At 39.9% G+C, this 22,185-nt stretch overlaps 1 protein-coding gene across 4 annotated transcripts in view; it reads left to right on the forward strand.

Moving 5' to 3' along the window:
* The window catches only part of EPAS1 (endothelial PAS domain protein 1), a 76,386-nt gene that overhangs the window by 20,076 nt on the left and 34,125 nt on the right, over nt 1–22,185 (forward strand). The window contains exons 1-2 of one of the 4 annotated variants that reach the window (XM_015621413.2): nt 16,528–16,601; nt 21,591–21,781. In XM_015621413.2, the coding sequence (XP_015476899.1) occupies nt 16,543–16,601; nt 21,591–21,781 (250 nt within the window). In that variant the 5' untranslated portion in view covers nt 16,528–16,542. Of the gene's footprint in view, nt 1–16,527; nt 16,602–18,453; nt 18,501–19,797; nt 19,815–21,590; nt 21,782–22,185 lie in introns of those variants that run through there. The other 3 variants (XM_015621414.2, XM_033513332.1, XM_015621415.2) reach the window with 3 other exon arrangements.

Here is a 22,185-nt window from a genome sequence, read left to right on the forward strand (position 1 = left end):
ATGTGCCAATATATTGTAGGGCATGGTTACGTCAAAGATCATCTGAGTGTGAAAAAGATAGGTTTATGGGTAGCAGCTGTATTCACAAACCAGCTGAAGCTAAATTCACATTTGCATCATGTTGTGAAAACTCAACTTTCTTCAAGTATTTGATGCTGGCTTCTGCAGAACCTGCAGCAGACGTTGGGGGCGGTGGGTGGCTGTAGACACGGCATCTGGTGGAGCAAGAGACTGACTGGTGGCCTCAGGCTCTTCAACGCTTCTCTGATGCTGATCAGGCTGTGCAGTATGTGCAACAGCATCATTAATATCCCTTTGTTCTTCCCCTGTGCTGTATGAACAGCTTGGGGCAGAAAAAAATCGCCTTATGTTGAGCTTGCTGATGATAATGTCTTGTGAAACTCAGTAGTTTCTCTTTGCCTCTTTGATCATGCTGATAGCTTCTCCTGGAACCACCTTCATTATATTGACTCATTTTTTTAAAAAAGTGTTTCAAAAAGTTCAAGGAAAAATGTTTTGTTGGATTTTTGGGGGTTTTTTTTGTTTATTTTAATTTTATTTTATTGGTTGATTTGAGACAGTATTAAGAAGAGTGAGTCCTAAGCACAGTTGGAATGGCAGGTTCCTAGACAGTTCAGCACACATCCCGAAGCCTTCCCTCTGCTACCAATTTCCCCGATGTTGTTTGAAGATAAATTATGGACGTGAAATAGCATACAGGTCAGATGCCTAGCACAAGAGCCAAGGGCTTCAGCTCTGGCCCAGTGGCCAAGCTCCTGCCAGGCGTCCCCCAAGTTAGCCGCAGGGTATTGAACTCGCTGCTCCAGTCCAGCTTGCAGAGCTCACAATCTCAGATTAATCAAAATTATTCACTGGATTTCTGCTCAAAACAGAACAACAACAAAAAAGCGAGCACCTCCAAGTCCTTTGGTAAACCTTAATAATAGTTCACAAATAATTATAATACATTAGGAAAAAAATACACTATTTATGGCAAAATATGTCCAATGTCTGCATTAAGGGATCGGTTTTGTCATCCTTTCACAGCACATTTTAAAGACTGTAAGAGCACTAACTGGAACAGACATGAGTACTAAGACTAGTTGAAAATGTGGCCATTCTGTGCTTTTGCCTGCCCTGCTTATGCCCTGTTTAGTATTAATGGGTCTGTAGAAGATGTCACTGGCCACAGCACTTTTGCCAATATATATATACTAAATTTAAGGAACTTTTAGTGTTTGTTGTGCACAGTGAACCTCTGGGAAAGCTTCAACCTTTGAGCTCTGTCGTGGGTTATGACAGGGAAAATTCATAAGAGCTTGATTTAGACTCATCTCTGGAAAGTTGGTTAAAAATATTCAACTACCATGTTCTTCCTCCTCCCACATCTGGTAAAGGTCCTCTTAAAATGCATGCTCCAATGCTTCATTTGTGATTTCTTTGGGAGCCCTGTAGTGAAGGCTGCTTGTAAGGAAATTATTAAATTATATTCATGTTTGTGCTTTAAAATTGCCTTGGTGGTAGTCCAAGAAGTATTTTCTTGCTGTTCCAAATTTCCATGTGCTTTAATATTAATCTATTTTCATCAATGTGACCTGCCCTAGCAGTAACATTTGTTTGTAATTGGTCATGTAATGTTTGCTGAAGAGACAAAAACTAAATTAATCTGAGACTTTTAATAATCTTATTCTGAGAAAAATGAGGGATTTATTAGAAAATGAAAAGACATTTGACAGTATTGGGGTAATTTGTCACAATCCTGAATAATCAATAAAGAAATTATGGTAGTATAACTTTCATTTTGCTTCTACAAAGCATAATATTCTTTCTTTGAAATACTTTGTTTCTAGCTTTTAATTTTGCATTATATGTTAATAAATGTTTATGCTTGGGTTAGGGCAGCAATTTCAGACTGAACAACTGGTTGTGACATTATTTATTGTAGCCTTTGAGAAAGAGACCTTTTTTTGTGGGTTGTATATCACAAATTAGAACTATCCTAAACATCTAAAATTGAAGAATATATATATATATATATTTAATGGTAACACAAGTAGTCTTCAGAGCAAGCCAGAATATCTGGCTATCAGTTCAGACTTTGAAATTCTAGTTTTCTAATATAGCTTTTTTATTAAGTCCAAGTGAAAGTTTATTTCATAAAAGAACAGAAGTGACCATATTATTTAGTTAGAATGGTTATTACTAATGACTTGCACTTTTAGAGCAGTCAATAGTATTTTGTTGTTTTTCATGCAAAATTGTTTGTAATCAAAGCCATTAAAATATCATTTAAATGGAGAGCCTTCTGTATGCCCAGAGCAGCTGGCTCACTACATTAGCTTCTATAAATAAGTTTATTATTTGAGATGAAAGTTATAAAGCAATCTGTTTAGTTCTACTAAAGTAAGTAGAATAGCTGAAAAACATTGCTAAAAAAAGTATGAAGAGGGGCATTGGAACAAAATTAAATCCTCCAAGAGTTCTTTATGCTTCTTTATTTTAATCAAACACAACTTCTCTGTGGTTTTGTGGCCTTAAGAAAACTGGAAGGAGGGAAAGTGCTATTTCACTGTTCAGTGGACTGAAATGTGGTATTTTCCTTGTTTGAAATATTGATTCTCCCTGATTGTCCTGAGATGTTTTTGGGAGTACAAAAAGCTGAATGGAGAAAAAATATGAAATATGAAAAAATACAGAAACATGCATTAGCTCTGTGGAGAGAATAAAAGCATTAATATGAACTCTGTTCTCCTTTAGAAACACATATTGGTTAGAAACAGAGACCTCAATGCCACATATGCTGAAAATGTAGTCTAAGAGCTTTAATTTACTGTTGTCTGTCCATGTTAATGGACAGAACAAGCGCTGGAGCTGTTGTAAAACAAATCTGTTTTCCTTTTGTCTGCTCTGCTGGATAATTAAATAAAAGCTAAATTATCACTGATAAAAGTAATTTGCAGAAAAGCATTGATAAAAATATAACAACAGAGCTTGCCATTAGCAGCTTAAATGGATAATGTTAACTTGTAACCTACTTCTGTCCTCTGGTTTTTATTGTCTTCTCCCTGTCCCCCAGTGAGGAAGGGCCTTTTCAGTAGAGGCTTCAGGCAATAAAATTATGGGTATACTAAATCCTGGCATTGGTAAGTTTCTGAGGGATAACTCCTACTTTTTCCTCTTCTTTTTCTGTACTACAGTATTTCCAAGTCAAAGTTTGTACACAGTTTGAAGTGCAGTTAACAGTGTAATTTTATCCATCCCGCTTTGAGGAATGTGTCTGCTAATGATGAAAACTGAGAAAATAATTTATTCAGTATATTCATTGAAGCACTGGTAGCTCCTACCATGAGTTACACAAATAACCTTTACTGTGAAGGTCTTCATTCTTGATGTTTAGCTGTTAGCTAAACTGTTTAGCTTAGATGTTTAGCTTTCTGTCTCTCTGTATGTCTGTGTCTTTTGGACAACTTTTTCTTTCTGTTTGTTTTTTTTTTAATTTAATATTTTAAGACAGAGAAGTTTGAAGTTGTGTCCCAGTTGCTCACAAAAATTCAGAAATGGGAAGGCAAAGACTTCTGAGCCCCATGTGTTTGTGTGTGCATGGTGATTCTAAGGTGTACATGTATGAATGTGCACACATATCTAATCAAATTTTAATTTTACTATTTTCTTGTAAACTGGACTTAGCCCTCATATTTTTTTTTAATGTTTGGACTTCTTATTACATTGACAATGGGTAGCAAGTGTCCAGAGTAGAACATTAGCCATGGGGTATATGAAGGATATTTAGTGTCTTACAAAAGCTGTACATGCTTACTGGTACATTTGTAGTTTTTTAAAGTACTGAATTCTGAGTGATCAAATAGGAACTCTAATTTCTAAACTAAGCTAAACTCTAGCTGTGGTGCTTAAAGTATTTTGTAGTTGCAGCCTGGACACTGCTGTACAGTGCTTGCCAGTTTGCAAATGTCAAGGACAGTTACCCTCTCACATTCCTAAATGACTTGCTCCTGACCATCCTTCAAAAACCTGCCCTTTCTCCAGCTCATTCTCCTTCTCTAGCTCTTGCTGCCAAATTCTGTTCTGCTGTGTGACTGCAAGGAGAGTAATCCCTGGGAAGACTAGGTCCTGTTGGCCTATAAAGTATCTGAACTCCCTCTCCTTACCCTAAAAACTAAGACAATGGCACCTGAAAAGCTGGGGAAAGTCTTTTCATGCATGTAGCTGTGCAGATTATTAGCTAGAGCATATGGTCTTTCTGGTCTTGGCCAGGTAATTCCCTATAGGCCCAGGCTAATACAATGTGCAAAGGCACTATTGTTTTAATATTTTATTATGCATTAGCATATACGTATTTTCATGTGTAATGTAGGAGCAAATATCATATGTATGAACTTTCTAAAGTACTTTAATCTGACAAAAACTTTTGTGTTAGTCTTGTAAGCGATATGAGTCTGTATTGTACTGTAGTGCCTTAGCATTTCTTGTGGCTGACACTGTTTTTGGAAACGTATAATGTTATAATACTTTGTGCATTGCTTCTGTATTATGCCCATTCTGCGGGTAATGCTTTATTCCCTATGCAGCTTCAAAGTGTTTAGAAAAAAGGGTAGTGTGCTATTAAAAATGTGCTTACGGCAGAGCAAGTACATAAATTCTTGTTTGTCAATAGTGGTCAAATATGTGAAAGTTGTCTTCAAAAGTGAACTGAGTGGTGTAATATTTATATAGCAATACAATGGAGTAATAACAATGCCATATTGTAAGAAACCGTAAATTCTAGTTGACTGATATAAATGCAAATTTCGGGCAATAACCTGAAGGTATGGTGTCAGAGGTCTGTTTGCAGTGTAGAGTACCAGGTGTACTCTGGCTTCTAACAGGCAGGCAGAATGTGATGCACAAGGTGATTCTGTTCATGGCGTGTTAAACACAGCTTCAATGAAGTTAAACTTTGAGTAACATCAAAGCAGTATTACCAAGGCTGGATAACAAAGCAGTATAATATGTTGGCACTGTGTTTAAAGCTGAGAGAGAACAAAATGGAGTAGCAAAACTGAGGACTGTGAATGCCACTGTACGAGCAGATACAGGGGAAACTCTGCTGTTTGTCATAATTTACTTACTTATTTGTGATCTTGTAGGTATGAATGGATGTTGAACAAAGCATTTTCACTGCAGAAAATGGTCCTCAGTTCCCTGATGATGAGTGAAATAGGTAGCTCCCAAAACTACTGAAACAGCAGCACGAAAGGAAACATCATCACTGGTGAAAACTCTGTATGAGTGTCTCTGTAAGGGAGAAGCAGAATGAAATCCTCAGAACAACTAGTCTTAGACTAAGCTATAGTTTAAACTTCCAATTCACCTTCAGGGAGGAGGATGCAAGGGCTTAACTCCTCCTGGCCTGTGATGTGAATGCCAGAAGCACACTAGAAAATGAGCTAATTTAGGTAGTTTAGGTGAGCAATTGGACCAGGGATAAAGCATGTAAGACCTGAGATTTGGGCAGACAGCCATGAAAAGAGGTTTACTCAGGCCAAATTGGAAAAGCCTTTTCAATAATTGAAATGGACTTTGCTTCACAGGACAGGTGTTCTCACTAGGGGAGCACATAGGTTTCTGATGAGGGCTGGCCTTGCATGTGCAAGGGATAGCATGGGGCTCACTGAACCGATAGCCATGGGATCTTGCCATGGGTGAGGATACAGCAAGCTGGTGAACAGAAACATGGGAAAAATGCTTGAGCATACAGAAATTAGATCCTGGCATAAGGTTTATTCTAGTTTCAGTTTTTTGGGTTGTGGTGTTGGTTTGGTGTTTTTTTGAGGGATGAAGGTACTGCTTAATAGAAGGTGCATTTTTATCTTTAAAGTTTTTATGCAGTATCTTCTCATCTTCTTTATCCCCTGTGGGAGTAAGAAGTGTATCTTTCTTGATGAAGCTACTGTGCAGGCTGAGCCCTTTTGTTCTTAAAAAAGTGTTATTCATGGAGTTAAACAGAATTAATCTTTGTCCTTCTGACAGTTCTCAAAGCCTGGTTAATTAAGATGATCAGTGGTTGCATAACTAGGTCTTGACAAAGTCCAGGTGTTCCTGTACTTCAGGCACACCTGAACCTTTTTCCCCCTCTGTGAAGTAAGACGGGGTGAAAAGTTCTTGACTTGTCTTTTTATCTAATTCTAGGTCTGCACTTGGAAATGTTTTCCATATTCTTGAAGTCTTTCTACACTCATGGGATTTTTATTTTTTTTGGTTGTGTGCTTTCCCTTTCCTCTCCCTAAATCTGCTGATGGCACTCCCAAACATTTATCCCATTTTCTGAATTGTTATCTACTTCCTCCAGAGATGGTTTGATAAAAATCTGGTTTCCAGTTTTCCCCATGTTTCAGACTTCTGTGTGGAAGAGAATATCATTTAATGAACCTCTGTTTGTGGTCTTTCTTGCTTTTTTATATGGTATTCATTTCAAATGGTCCTCAATATTTTATTTCTTTTTCTCTACTGAAATAGATTTGTACTGAGGCATTGGAAATGCTACATCACAGCCTAGTTACAGATTCATTCTCTCATAGCCTCTGGAATTATGTGAAGCTCACACTGTTTTCTGTAATAGGCTTTTATAGAGTTACTTTTTTTCCTTGCAGAGGCCTTGTTTTGTTTTAACTTTTCCCAAAATGGTTGTTTCTACCTACTTTCTCTTCTAAACCTTTATCCTTACTTCTCGGTAGCCATGTAACTGATCAGCCAGAGCTGATGTGGATATCTAGATGTTCCTTCACATGCTGAACAGTCACTGCTTCTTAATAGCTGATCTGATGTAAGGATTGTGACATGTCCCACGAGAGTCTGACAGCAAAATAGTTTCTGTTTATTGTCATTAAAACAACACAAGAAAACATAAAAGGTACTTTGAAGAGTTGTGTTCCAATCTCCCATAGGTGCAAGTCAGGATAACCCCATTTAAGTTAGTGTGATGAAGTAAGAATTGATCCCATGGACAGGTGCAATGTGATTCCTCAGAGAAACACTTGGGAGGGGAGACCTTGCCTGTGTAGTATCACAAGCTAGTCCTTCATCCTGAACTCTGTTATGTCCCCCTGTGTCCTCGTCCTTTGTACTGCAAGTATCGTTGTTTGGATGGAGCTTCAGGTGGTTTTTTGGGCTCTCTCCTCTCCTTGGGTCCCCTGTTTGTGCATGGGGATGAGTGTCAGTATTGGATCCCTGTTCTGAGTGGGACTCAGATGGGTCAGACATGGGACATATCATGTCAAGTATGTTTTTCCCAGTTGTTATGTTGCTGTTTTGTTTTTTATGCTAAAACAAGGAAGTGAGGAGTTTAATATTTCAAGATGATAATTTAAGTAGCTGCAGCTATAAAAAACGTGGGAAAGACATGTTTTGAGACCGGCTTTGCAAAGCTTGTTTTAGTCATCTGTACCTCAGAGTGTATGCTCTATGGCATTCCATCCTTCCCATGTAAACACTGGGGAGGGAGAGCTGTCAGAAACAGGCTTTGCAGCTGCTGCCTGTAGCCACTCTTTGGTTTTTACTGTCCAGGGCAATCATCTGTAGAAATGTTTGTGCCTGGCCCAGTGAGTGCTGACAGTGTGTGACAGTGAGTGCAGTGACTCTGGAAGCACCTGAGGAGTGACTTGTTGTGGCTGCAGCCTGTGGAAGGCAGAATTGGAAGTAGTGTTCACCAAAGGGGAACAGTGGATTTTCTTGGAACTGGGGTGGGGAGTGTCTGTGTGTGTATGTTTGTGGGTTTTTTTCTCCCAAAACCCCACAGCTTATCTTGCTTGTTTCTCTGTCTCTCCACTCCCCTCTGGCCAAACTCGACTTTGTAATTCTTTGCTCTTTCCTACTTGGCCTGATGTTTTCTCATGTTAAATATTGAGTTTGAATTTGCACCTAGTTTCTGCACAAAACATAGCAGTGATGACCTAGTTGGTTAGGAGGTTTTCACAGTATTAAACAGACTGAAAGTGAAATGGCATTAGATTGGTACACCTGTGTGCCCAAAATAACTTCAGGCCTTTAAAAATAGGTAGTAAGAACTAAATTATAATGGAGGAAAAATAAAATCTACACAAATATTTTGACAGTGAAGCTGACTGACCAGTAGAGCAAGTTTCTAAATGTTGCTGCGGGCTGACTTTGGTTCTCCATCCTTGAAAGTTGCTTAAGTTGGTCAGACTGTTGTTTTAAAGAAATGCTCAGATTCAAATTGTATTAATTCAAGTGAATCTTCCAACCTCTGATCTACAGGTTAGGCAAGTTGTTGTCATTCTAAATTTCTGGGCTGATGAGATTTGATGCTGTCATTCATGCATTTCCCAGAGCTGTTAGCAAGCTAGAACTTCAGGGAAACAAATCTTCATTCAGGTTTTTAATAAAACATGCTGTAAGCACAATGAACAATATCCCTTTATCTGCAGAGGCACAGACCTATGCCCTACCTCACTATGAACTGAAGCTTAATCAAAAATATAGCAGATAGGGGAGAGGGTCTTTCTTCTTACATGGTGGATTGGTTTTGTTCACTGTTTTTAGAAAGATGTTGCCAGGCTTAAGTTGGTTAAAGCTAAACAACCTGCACTCAGCTATGGTAAACATTTATTGGTAGATAACGAATTTTTTTATTTAGTATCAGTCATGAAAATTGCCTGTTTGATTCTTAGTGATCTGAGAGATTGGTTTCCTCTTAAGTGGAGAAACTGTGGTTAAAATATTCATCAAAGTGGGTTTGTTCTGGTAATGGCTGTTGTCTTACAGTCCTTGAAGATTTTTTCCAATATTCTCAAGTTTTCTTCAAAATCAACAGAAATTGGTAGAAGTCCACTATCTGTATGAGGAAATGATAATAAGAACCATGGAGAAAAGTTTGTATAGATAATTTTTATATTCAGTCATTAATAAAATGGCTTTTAATTTCTTTTTAAATGTATAATAAAGTCAGTAGTATGTACATGAAGTGTATTTCTCCTAGGCTTGTTACTTTATAGATGTACCATTGACTAAAAACTACATTAAATCACGTTAAGTCATATTTGTACAACTTAGATTGTCTCCATTAGATGTACAATGGCTTGCTCTTCAATTATGACTCTTGTTTTCCATATACCTTAGTCTTAAATGTATTTCACAGTAGCATAAAGCTGTTCCAGTAAATGAGTTAAATATTTATTCACATTCTGTATTCTGTATTAAAGAACTTTTTTTTTTTCCCTGTCTATGAAAGGGTAAATATCTTTTTATAACTACCCTTGGCCATAGCAGCATGTTCTGTACAAACGTAGCTAACTGCACTGGCAGACAAACACACGCAGTTCAAAAGAATACATGAAAGAATACATTAGCACAAGAAGTGATGTTCCCTTTTGGATTCAGCTTGTATCAACATGTGTACGTGGTGCTCTCTCTGTGCCTGCCTCAGCCCTCTCCTGCACTTCTGCTGATGGCGGTACACATGTTTCTTAGTCTACCTTAGCTTTGGCCTCTGTACCATCCCAGTTGGGTTTTCTAATAGCAAACCTATGATTTTTGGCAGTGAGTGCAGCTTCTTTTCTTTTTTTCCTTCATTTTTTCCTTATTTTTTTTTTTTTTCTGAGAAAGTGGTTAGGTTTTGGGAAATTGTGCAGTTCAGTTGATTAAGTCACATAATTTAGGGAAAGGATGAGAAGAATAAAATTTTATTCTCCAAGAACACAAGCAAGGAGGCACAAAATGGGTTTACAAAGCAGTGTTGGTAGTTACTGGGATGACAGCACCGTCACTCCTGACTTGGGAGATGCCATCTGTTTTGTGTAACTCTTGTGGCCACTTCTGTACTGATCCAGTTGCATGCATTTCAGCATGTGCATCTTGGACATTCTCGTCAGAAATTTGGTTGCTGTATAGTTATAACAAAATAGTGAGTATAGAGGTACCACACCCTGACAGATGCACAGTTCTGATAGATCTCCAGGACCTGTCTAGTTGTCATGTGTTGTTAAGTAAGCTGACAAATGTGGTTGATACCATATGAGCCAAAAAATCCTGTTTCGCTTCTGGAAGAATTGAGTTCTTCCTACCTATATGTTTCATAAACAGAATTTATTGCAGCTGACTCCTGCCTCCTGCCCTCTTGGGGTGATGGGACCATGGTGGAGATGAAAATCAGGCCCAATAGATATATGCATATGTGCCTTGTTTCCTTAAACTTGAGGAGAACAAAAGACATGAATAAAGCCAAAATACTGATACATAGTTAATTCATAGCTCTGAAGTAAAACCAATAAAATATAAACAAATGTGGACATGTGAATTTACCTCTGTGTATGTACATAATTTCTTCCTAGCTTTGCTGCTTCTCATGTTCATAATTTTTTTTTTCTCCTTTTCCCAGAGTAACCATTTTTTTATTGTAGCTACATAGCAGTTTAGGAGTTTGTAGACAGTAGAAGCAGGGAAGCAATAAAGCAAGAAACACCAAAAGAGACTGCATCCAATTACTTACTTTGTGTTGCAGTACAGACTGCCTTTATATCAGTTGCCTTTGAAAATTAGTGTTTAGTGACTAATTATTCAGGGTGACAAGGCAGAGGAGCTAGCGGCTAACTCCCAACAGAAACAAGCCTTAATTTTTAAGCATATTTGAAATACCGCAGTTGAATGTTGAGGAGCCACAACTGTTTCCTCCCCAGTTACTGGAGTTTTGATGTCCCTCTGGCTTCTGCCACAGCCGTGGGTGTGGAGGGGCAGGTCAGCAGTGAAAAGACTCCTCAGGACTTCGCCAGTAGCTGAAGGTGTTTTGGGGCTACCGATTGCCCCCAGTTTACATCACTCCAGGCTCTGATTTTAGCTGTAAATTTAGAGGAATTGCCTAACTTGGCTGAATTGACTGCTGCTTTTCTGGCCAGGTAGCTGAAGTAATCTGACCCTTTGGTATCAATATTTTTACTTTGTAGTAAGCAAAGAATGAAATTTAACCCAGCTCAAGCTGCTAAATTTCGATTATTGACTTAAACTACTGGCAAACTTTTGAATACTAATGAGAATTCAAAATCACAGCATGCAAAGTTATCACAGCTCCAATTTACCTGATGACTTAGTTTCTAGCTTTTTTAGTTTGGAGGAGAGAGACAATTAAAGAGCTACTGTATAAAATAACATCCTTCCAAAGAGAAAGCTGGGGCTGAGAATGAGCTGTGTCCTGGCATGTTTGTACAGAGAAAGCCCACACTCCAGGGCAAAAAATGTAGCTTGGCCCTCAGGATCCGTGCTTGATCATTGTTGCAGGAAGTGGAGGAAGCTGTGTTACAAGGAATGATCAAAATGTAGAGCATCTGTATTGTTATTTTCAAAAATTATTATTCCCTGCTTGCCAAAGAAATGGCTGCTTAATCTCTCTTTCTGGATATCCATCATTTTACCATGGATAGCTGTAAATCACCAAGAGGTACAGAAGGAGAAAACATTAACTTCCATCATTTTCAAGTGGATGCTAAAATGGTTAAGATCCAAAAAGTAAAGAAGGGTTGGCATTATTTAATAGAGATTTTATTGCAGGATCTGTTTTCTTAACTTTAATATTAGATGATTTGTCACTTTGGAAGGACAAAGCATGACTTACTAAAAGACAATGCTGCAAAATAATTTTAATGAGTGTTTTGAATAATCTCTAAAGGAGACAAAACATTTTCATTTAGAGTTGGCATGTGCCCTCACTGCAGTCTTTACAGCATCCAAGCACAGAGACCTCATGCTTGAAACAAGGTGAAACAAAGTGGCTTTCTGTTGTAGGTGCTCCGCTGCCTTTCTATACAGACTTTACGAGTAAAGATGCTGTAGTGAGCATCATCAGAAAGCAGCCTAAAGCCTTAGGAGAAAGAGCTACTCCTGTGTTCCCAAGGCTGGGGGCTTTACCTGCTCAATCTTTGCTCTGTTGAAAACCTCACTGACTGTGATGGAGACAAGCCTCTGCAAGAGCATGGTCTCTAAGGACTGGCTTCTAGTTTACACCTGTCTGCTGGTTTCAGAGACACATTTAATTATGGATTATTTAGTTTCGCTAGTTCTAGCTGAAATTGGAAGGAAAGAAATCCCAGCTGAAATGCACTGTAGTGGACTGTATAGCAATTTTTTTCAATTTTGTCAATATAGTTACTTTTCAATCCCTGTAAGTGCTTGATATCAGGTGTTCACACTTTTAAATTTCAATTTTACTTAGCTTACAACTTACATAAAGAGCCTGGAGATGCATGAGAGAAGAAAGGTAGTATGGAGATGTTTTAGTAGATGGCCTTTTATGTGGCTCTTTTTGGTGAAAATTTTTACATCTTTATGGCTTGCTGATTTCTTTTCAAGGGTTGGAGAACCTACAACATATTGAAGGGTGGGCTGTTTATTTTCCTTGTGTTGTTTTTATGTACTGAAATATTGTAGTGAAATGGGTGGGGTGTGATGAATGTTTCCAAAGACCTTCCTTTGAAAGGCGTTTTTCCAGCCCTTGGTGGTCACCACCCATTTTCCTGTGCTGTGCAGGCCTCTCTCATTGTTCCTACCCACAAAGGCCCCTTGTGTGAACCTGTCAGCAAATGTGCCAACACAGCAAGCTAAAATGTCATGAGATACTGATCCAAGCCTGCTGAAGCCCCAGGGTTTGCCCCCACAAATGTTGGTGGGTATTGCCCAAGGCACAACACAGGGTTAGATCTAAACCTTGGGATTTGTCAACAATGCTCTGGATGACTCTCTGAACTGTTTACGGGTGAGTGGGTTTGGGGCTGAAGCGTAGGTACGCATACCACTGATAGCTAAGTAATGCAATGGCAGTGTTTGTCCCTTAGGCTTGAAATAAAGCCTAATTGAAAAATGGTCCCTGTTTACCTGCAGTTGCACCATCTTGTTAAATAATGCCTGGTTGTGGTTTAGTATGGGCTGGGGATGTGGTCAGTGCCCCTTTAAAAAATGAGGCTGGTTTTGAATTTAACTATGGGGCCCACCACCCCCCCAGCCTGCAAATTGCACTTCATTCACCTTTAGCTTTAGCCCCTGTTGAAGAGATAAAGTACATCCTTTCATATGTGTTTTTTAGAGTAGGTAAATAGTTGGGTTATCGGAAAACAGATCTTAGCAATACCTGCTGAGCCTTTGAGCAACAATGTGTATGGACCTCTAGATTAGCTGTCAAAATTGACTGATTACTACAAGTAATGCCCCAAGATAAGGATCTGTAATCTCTCAAACACAAATCATTGATAGACATCTGGGGTTGTGCATTGTCATACCTAACCTTATCGCTATGACTGCAGTGCAATTCTAGGAGAGAAAAGCAGAGTGATACATTTATCACACACACAAAAAAATTTGGCTGATTTAAAAGTTCAGTTTTGGCCAATGTTGAAACAGTCATTTCTGTTGTGTTGTTTAGAGTGTTTGCTGCTGGGCCTTCTTTAGTCTACATGTATGTTATCTCTGAAGCTGGCCTTGTCTTGGCTGGTGTCAGAGTTGATTGCCATAGGGAAGGAATCCATGATCTTGATGGAGCAGAGCAGTGCAAAACCAGTGTGGGGAGGGAAGACCTGGGCTGAGATGATTGGCTGGTTCACTGTGATTTGACCATATGCTATCCTCCTTGTTTCTTTCCAAACGTCCCTGGTACTCGAGAAGATGGAGGATGTGTTTCTCTGATCTGTTTTTAATGTGGGCAGCAGCAGCTTTACAAAGGTCACCCAGAGCTGTTTTGACCCTCTTTGAGCAGGACTGGTACTTTCTGAGCATACAGTGACTTGGAGCAAGATATTGCACTTCCTGAAAACTAAGCCAGAGTAAAGTAATCTAGCCCTAATATAGGCAAAAAGCCAGTGCCACTATCTGCTCTAACAGCTGATCCGCAGCCTGGCATCTTGTCTGCACACTTTGGGCCTCAGGTGGTTCCGTGGGGCTGTGCCTTGCCCCAGACACAGAGCATTTGGCACATCCTCTGAGGTACCAGGCTTGTGCTGGTGTGGCAACTGTGGGACAGGCTGGCACTCGACATCATAAAATAATCCAGGAAGAGATTAATGGCTGTGAAATCCTAACTTATCTTTCTGTTCAAGGTACTCATAAAACCAGAGGAAAAAAGGAAGAACATAAATCCTTAGACATTGTTTTGCTTACTATGATTAAATTTATCAGACTCTGTTGACATATTGTGAACCTAAATGCTTTAAAAAATGGCAGTGCTCCTGCAGCGTCAGTGAGGTTTACAGTATTGAACTTCCAAACTGATACATAGTTGCTGTGATAACTTCAGTATTTACAGTAATACCTTAAATTGCTCTTACAAAGTGTTTTTCTTTTAGTAGCTGCTTTAAATGCAGTTAGTGGTATAAATAATGCCAGGGCTATAAACATTTTAAAACTGTATAGGTATAATGCTTTTTGTGTTAGTACCACCTGTTTTTCCTTTTTATTTTCAAAAATCAGTGCCAAGAATGTTCATGAAAATAAATAGAGTACAAACCAAATAGCTTTTAATTATTATGACTAAAGGTACAATCAGAGATTCAGACAGAGAAGTTATAGTCTTATGTGTGCTTTTAAATTTATCCCCTGTCAAGAAAACCTATTCCTGGCTCTGTTACTGTCAGCTGTGAGGGTCTTGGAGTGATATGGACCTAGTGAATCATAAATATGTTTGAAGGCACCAAAACCGTGATATTCATTTAGGCCTCATCTCTTGATATTGTAATTGTAGTAGCCAAATCCTCTATTGCTGTGCCAAGCATCCTAATGAGAATGGAAATTAGTTCCTCATTCTTAATGCAGGCTCTTCCTCCCTCTGTCCCTGACACTCAAATTTCTTATTTTCCTATCATCTCACCTTTGGTTTTAAACTATGGTGAAGGAATTGCATTAATATTGCTTATGCCAGTAGGTGCCAAGTTTTGCTGAACTAGAAAGTATTTTTTTATTTAATGAGTATGTACAGAAACACAAGAAATCCCTCAAACAAGCCAAGGAGCTTGTGGTGAGTTACTGTAAGTTAGGGCAGCTTTAAAGGAAGGGTGGAAGATACTTAATTTCCTTTTTTTGTAATAGCGCTTTCTGTTAGTAGCCTTTCTTGTTACCTTCAAAGTTTCATTTCCTTTATTAACAAATTCCCTATTTTGGCATCCTTTGAGTTTGTTTTGTCTGTGTACTGGGTACTGTATCCCAGTGGGCAGCAATGCTGCTTTAGCACTTGTCCTCCATGAGCACTCCACATATTTCAAACTGGTTTTGTGTTTTTATCTGCCTGAAAATAACCATGTCCTTTCCCTTTCACTTTTGCTCTTGTTGGTGTGCTGAACCCAGGCATCTGGTGGCTTCTTTAGAAATAGTTATTTTCACTGGAAAGAGGTATAAGGAGGGATCTGCATGGCACTGTGTATGGGTTTCCTTCACAGCTTTCATAGTTTGGCCTGAATTCGTGGTTAGTGAGTAAATTCCTGCTTCTAGCACTTTTTATTTACCCATGGTCTTTTATTACTTTTAACAGAGGGAGCTTTCAAAAGCACAGCATGCCATCCAGAATAAACTGCTTGTCAGGTAGAATGGTTACAAATACTTTTTAAAGGAATTTTAAGGCTAAGCAAGCATTGACTGTTGGCTGCTTGGTGTCTGCAAGCACATCTCTGGGGCAGTCAAGTGGTGTGGTTCTGAGATAGCAATGGAGTGCCTCAGAGTCAGCAAAACTCCTTTTTTATTATTCTGGTTCAAATCAACTAGGGATTTGCCAAGCAGAAAGTAATGCAAAATAGAAACTCAGCAAAAACTGGATTTTCTAGTTTGAAATAAGTATTTTTTGTTATCTAAGGTAATATTGCCTATTAAAATACTTCTATTGAGTTTTTACAGGTTTAATTTGAATTTTTTTTATGCTAAGCATCTGATTTTTCATTTATCTGAACTGTAAAGTATTTTCTTACCTTTTCATTCACAGAATGTATTTTTCTTGTTTTGCAAGTTAGCATGTGATACTTTAAACTATTTGAAATGAGCATTTTAGAAATTTAGAGAAATTTCATGTGACAACTTAATAAACTGTGGATTCTTGACCTTTAAAGTGCTGAAGCTAGAAACATTTAATAACCAGCCATTGGATATAAAGTAATATGCGTGTTGTTTTACTAGTGTGCATACATGGCAGTTTGAAACAAAGTCCAAGGGTCACCAAAATCATGAAGTTAACTCAAGCGGGTCTGTCTGAACTGTGTAATTCAAAGTGCTGTCCGGATGTGTCACACAGTGTAGGTATGAGTGAAGGCTACCGGGTTACTTAGAGATATTTTTCTGCAAGGTGTGCATTTCAGTTTCTCTGAAAGCTTCTGTGATCTGGAGCCTGCACAGTGGGAGTGTAAATCAGTGCAGTTCCTACACTGCTGAATTTTATACAAGAGTGTGTGTGTGTGTGTGTGTGTACGTACAACCTGAGTATTGACCCACGTGGACTTGTGAAGAGCAGCGAAACATCGAACAGAGGATTGCTGTCCTGGCAAGTCCCCTTCATCAGCTTAGAGGAGGCCACCAATGTCCTTGACAGAAGGGAGGACCCCTGATGCTGACTGCCTGGCACCCTCATCAGCTGAGTGGGTACCGAGGGCTTTGAGGGGGTTGGAACAGGCTGCGGGAAGGACCAGGCAGATGTATGGGTGGAGGTGGTGGGCAGGGATTACTGGTGGACATGAAGTAGTAGTGGGATTGAAACTGCAGAGAGCAAATACACAATCAGTGGAAATAGGACTGAAACCTCAGCTCAGTCCCTGGCTGCTGAGCTGAGAGGGTTGTGTGGGTGCCTAACCAAACTTTGAATCAGTGAGTGACTCCATGTACCAAAGCTCCCAGGTGGGGGATGATCTGTGTGCCTCATTGTTTGTGGTGCTGATTCTGTGTCAGAGGTGCCTTCTGAGGATGCTGCAGCAGAACAGTGGCAGCAGTGCATCCCCTGGTTGAGGCTGGCTGCCTCAGCTGTTTTCCTGGCTGCTGGAGCCCAGAGCTGTCACAGCAGTGGGCACTGGGAAGGCAATTCCTAAGCTGACATGGTAGTTTTGCAAGATTGTTTAAATGAGATGGGTTATGTGGGGCTTCAGGTTTTTCCAATAAGTTGCCATCCCTGGAGTTTCCAGTCCTGCAGTAAGAGAGGCTACAGAAAGTCATATTATGGTCTTCACCCTGGGCGTGCAAGACCTTTGTCTGCAGGCATTCCTACTGATTTCGTTGAAGCTGTGTTGCAAGGGCCTGCCAGACATGAGCAAGGAGATAGGAATCTGGCTCCTGGGATCCATGCATTCCTACATCACCTGGGGTGTTTTCGCCTGGTGGGATCAACAGCTCTGTTCCTGGGCATGGGACTAGTTTGGTGTTTGGATTCTAGGGAGAAGCATGGAGAACTGCTTATGAAAATTTGGAAGCTTCACCTGGGAGTGCAAATAGTTGCCAGTTGTCTGTCATCTATTCTCACGTGCATTGGTCCATAAATTCTATTTTCAGAGTGCAAACTAAACCCACTAGGAGGAAATGGGAAATCATGTAAACAGCTGTCCCGAGGGTACAGTGCTGTACTTGTGTTCTGTGTCACAGAACTGCCTGTGCCTCTGGAACTCTTCCTTTCCCAATGGCTTGAATGCCCATAAGCAATGCAGCACGGCGCGTCATCCAGCAGCCCTGGGAGAGTCGTTGCTGGGAAGCAGCACCTCCCTGTTCCTTCTCAAGTCTTCTTTTATGTAGCCAAGTCCTGAATGGAGTCACCAGACACATTCCTCAGCTTGACTTCCCCATTTCCAAAAGAAATTGGACCTTCTCCTTTCCTTTCTTGGTTTATTTGTACCAGTTATGCTGTGATTGCAGCATGAGGGTGCATGTGCAGCTCAGTGGAGTCTTATCCTGCTGGACAGTCCTGGGACTCGTGAAGAAGCAGGTGTCCAGGAGCTCCCTGGAGGCTTACCTTGGAATACCCTGGGGCTTTGGACCAGCATATGGGTGGCTTCATTTGTGGTGGCTTTCTCTGCTCTCCCCACTTTTCTTTTAGAAATCTGTCAGAGTGAGTGAGGTTTCTGCTTGCGTTGCTTCTCCAAGCAGTGACGCACACATGTACTCTTTTTCTGCCGCGTAAGTGGGTGGTTTATGTGCTAGGAGGGAATGATTCATAAATTAGCCAGAGCCCAGGCCTTTTCTCTATTGCCCAGGTGATGTGTGAAGAGGATTCAGTGTCAGCCTTTATTTCCTCCTGGCCTTCAGTTGTTCAGGCTGCTGTGCAGTCACTTTACCACTCTCCAGCTATGGGTGGTCCAGCCTCACCCAGGGTGAAATGCTAATCCATGTGGGGGTAACTGCAGAGAGAATTATTAATGGCCTGCAGTCTGCAAACAAAAATCATGAAAATACTGTTTTTTGCAGAATTCTGTCACTCAGCTGCTATTTTGGGAGTCTTTTGCAACCAGGACAAGTAAGCACAGAATGGCCATCTTTGACATGAACATCCCTGGGAGGTACAGCAAGCAAGCGTAGATGGAGGGTTTGAGTGGGGAGGTGGCAGGAGGGCATTTTGGGTCTTGGTGGGCTTACGCTGCCCTGGCTACAATAACAACACGACTCAAGGGTGTGCTGTGTGAGGGGAGATGGGGAGGAAAATTGAGGTCCAGGAAGCCACAAGGGGGAAATGCTTAATGGGCAAGTTGTTTGTTTATTTAAAATACAATGAATGAGCAAAAAAGTCTTTTGAAGGCAACCAGGCAGGCTGATTCCTTCCCTTGTTTTCCGATGTGAGAAAGCTCTTGTGTGGTGTGTAATGTATGGAGATGTCTCTCTGCAGGGGACCTTAGCAGGACAGTCAGAAACAGTGTTGAGGGAGAGCATCTGCAACAGAGAGAGAGAAAATCTTTCTCTGTTCATAGTGTTAATTATTAGAAACCTTGAGCAACCCATGGTTATTGAAACCAGCTTGTCTCATTAGCCACACTTCAAAATTATATTTACAGAGGTTAGAAAACTAAATATTTTTCTTTGTGGCTGCAGTAGTGTCATGAGAGACCCTGTCTTATACAACCTGTTTTTAGTGTATAAATTGTGACCTGTCTTTGGCCTTGGTTCCCAAAGCTTCATATTTAAATGAGGAGGGATTGGATCTTGTTTTGCCCAAGCTGGTTCTAATGTGAAAATTGTGGCCTCTAGATTTAGAACAGAGCTCAAACATTTATGGTTGAAGTTATATTTTTCAAGCGACAATTGGAAATGCTCACAAATACTGCTACGTAGTTTGTTCTGTTTCGGTTTTTTTGCTTCTACTTTTATTTCCTTGGTATAATTAGAAACTGAGATTTGTTCCCAGTCTAGCATCTGTATAGGCACAGAATAGGCACATTTTTCTTTAGAGAGAGCAAGACGTGTTTCTAAAAGTACCATCAGTATAAGTATTATACATGACTCTCCTGTAGCCAGCACCGGCCACAGGAGAACACGGGACATTTTTTGTTGTATTTTCTCAGATAGTTGTAAGAAGGGACTTTTTTTTTACATGGATATAGTATGACTCTTTCTTGGCAAGGAGAAAAGTAATGAGTTAGTGTCACCTTGTGAATTTCCTTTAGATTTAAACTTAGGTGACTTGACGGACGATTCAGCAATACCCCTGAACTATTTCTTGAAGTTGGATCTTGCCATTATGTACTGGAATGTGTCCGTTTCCTCCAGCTCACACCTCCTGTAAGAGAGACCATGTTATAAAACAATCACCTTGGGCAAAATAATTGTGAAAGAAGATTGCTGAGGGCTGATCATGGACCTTGAGAAGATACTGTGAGAATGTGAGCCCTCCTGCCCTGTTGTTAGCATACCCACTAGTGAGCACCTGTCTGATCCTACATATGTGCCCAGCTTCTTGTGTTTCACAGCACAAGGGCTCTGCTGATCTGTTGTGATCTCGCTGCTTTGAGCGATGATGTTGAGTGTCCAGCCTTGTTGAGCCCCAGCACATACCTTATTGTGACTTTACTCATGGCATTTAATGCACATCCTGGCTGTTTCTCCTTCTTACTAATTTATGAAGCCTCCTGTGGTTATGCTAGAATGCTAGAAGCTCCTGCAGACTGTCTAAGTCTTCAAGAAACAAATACTCTACTATGGAGTAATACTCTTTTTCTATTTTAGGCAGTTTTGTGAGACCAATCATGATTGAAACAGTTTCTAGGATTAAGTAATGTGATTAATACTTGTTTTCCTCATAATCTTCATGCAACAGAATACATTTATTAAAATTCCTTGTTTTGATAGGGTAGGGTTTTTTGGTTGGTCCATTTTTAGTTTACAGGCTCATTATTTTATATTGACGTTGGAAAAAACAAGTTATAATCTGCTTCATTTTTGGGAGCCCTGCAAATGGACACAGATGCTGCTGGTGATTCTGGAAATTAATGTGTAGCCAAAACAGCAAAAGCAGAGGAGCTGTTCTACTTAGCACCCTGTTCTGTGCTCAGTCAAGTGGCACTGGTAGACTGTTGCAAGAGTCGGCCTGAAAAGAAATGTATTCTGTGTTACTGTGACTATAATCCTCAACTGCAAAACCTCAACTCGTGCAAATGTAGGCACTCGTAGTATCAGCAGAGCTAAGTGAGGTTGAAATGGCTCATGGTTTTAAATGGCTTCAGATGCTTCATGTTCTGAAATAAGAATTGTACTTCAGTACCTTAGAGTCAGTAGAGATCACTCTTAAAATGCCCTATCCCGGAACCATTAGAAATGTATTCCTTGTGCTTCTCACATGTTAAATTTAGCTTTATGTCCTTTGGTGGCTTAAATTTGCATACTTGCTTCATAAAATGCCTTCCCCTTTGTTATTTCCTGCTCTTCTGTTCTTCATGAAGTTTGAAGAAGGTTGGCCTTATTGGTTATGTTGTTTTACTGAAGAAGGGATCTATTTTCATAGACAGTGGAGAGATGGCGATTTAATTAGAACAGCTTCTCCAAAGAAGGGCTATCTTGCAAGCAGCAGTATTTTCCATTTTGTGCTCTTCATGGTCAAAGAAAGATGGCTTTCTGGACAGGTTTTGGATTAAGAGCTAAGACAGTTCAAGACCAACACAATTTGGTACTCTATTACTACTTTTATTTTAATGTGGATTGCAGCCATTGAAACTCCACAACATTGTTGCATCTGTGTCACACCCATATTCACTATAACTATTCTAGCATTAAAATGTATTGCCACTCTGTCCCAGAGTAAGTAAATTTAGATTGAACAAACAAACAAAAATACTTTAATGTTTCCTGAATCCCAGAAGTAGTAGTTTGCTGTTTCATTTTGAATCTCTTGCCTAAGGCAGATTTCAATCCTGTTGTACTGCATGGGGATTCGGGGCGTTCAAAGGCTGACTCATGTGCAATTGGAGGCCTTTCCAGCTGTGGCAGTCCTCTCCTAATTCCTATTCAAATGATACAAATAGGTATTAGAGCCTGGCCAACTGATTTCAAACACTTGATAGAATAGATTAATTGCTGAGATGTGCTCTTATAAACGCCTCTCAAGCTGTGAATCGCATTTCAAGACATGCTTTTTTTTTTTCTTTCTCTTTGTTACCTATCAGGAGCAGTTCCGAACGGAGGAAGGAGAAATCGAGAGATGCAGCAAGATGCAGAAGAAGCAAAGAGACCGAGGTTTTCTATGAACTGGCACATGAGCTGCCCCTGCCCCACAACATCAGTTCCCACCTGGACAAGGCATCCATAATGCGCCTGGCAATCAGTTTCCTACGGACTCATAAGCTTTTGTCTTCAGGTAAGATCTTGCTAGAAGAAGTTAGTTGTCTGGGCTGGCTGATGGCAGCTTGGTAAGATTATGCATGCTCTTCTCTGACTACAAGGTTACCAAAAGAATAATTAGCACAGTTTTTTTTCATCTCTAAATAAAATCTCTGAGACATCTTGAATGTGGTTACATTCAAGTTACGAGATTTTGAGCTTTCAAAAGTTTAATCAGAATTCAAACATATGCCTTAAGCTTCCATACTGAAGCAAATAATTTTTTGATTTGGTGTGGCAAGCACATGAATGTTCATGCCTGCACATTCAAATAGCAGCTGGGATGCTCTGAAGGTCCAGTACTTGGTTTGAAAGGAGTAATACTGGCCAAGAGTAGTAGGTAGGTAGCTATACTAAGATAGCTAAAACAATTTCTAAATA

This window comes from Parus major, chromosome 3 (assembly GCF_001522545.3).
Source record: "Parus major isolate Abel chromosome 3, Parus_major1.1, whole genome shotgun sequence".
In the NCBI taxonomy this organism is placed as follows: Eukaryota; Metazoa; Chordata; class Aves; order Passeriformes; family Paridae; genus Parus; species Parus major.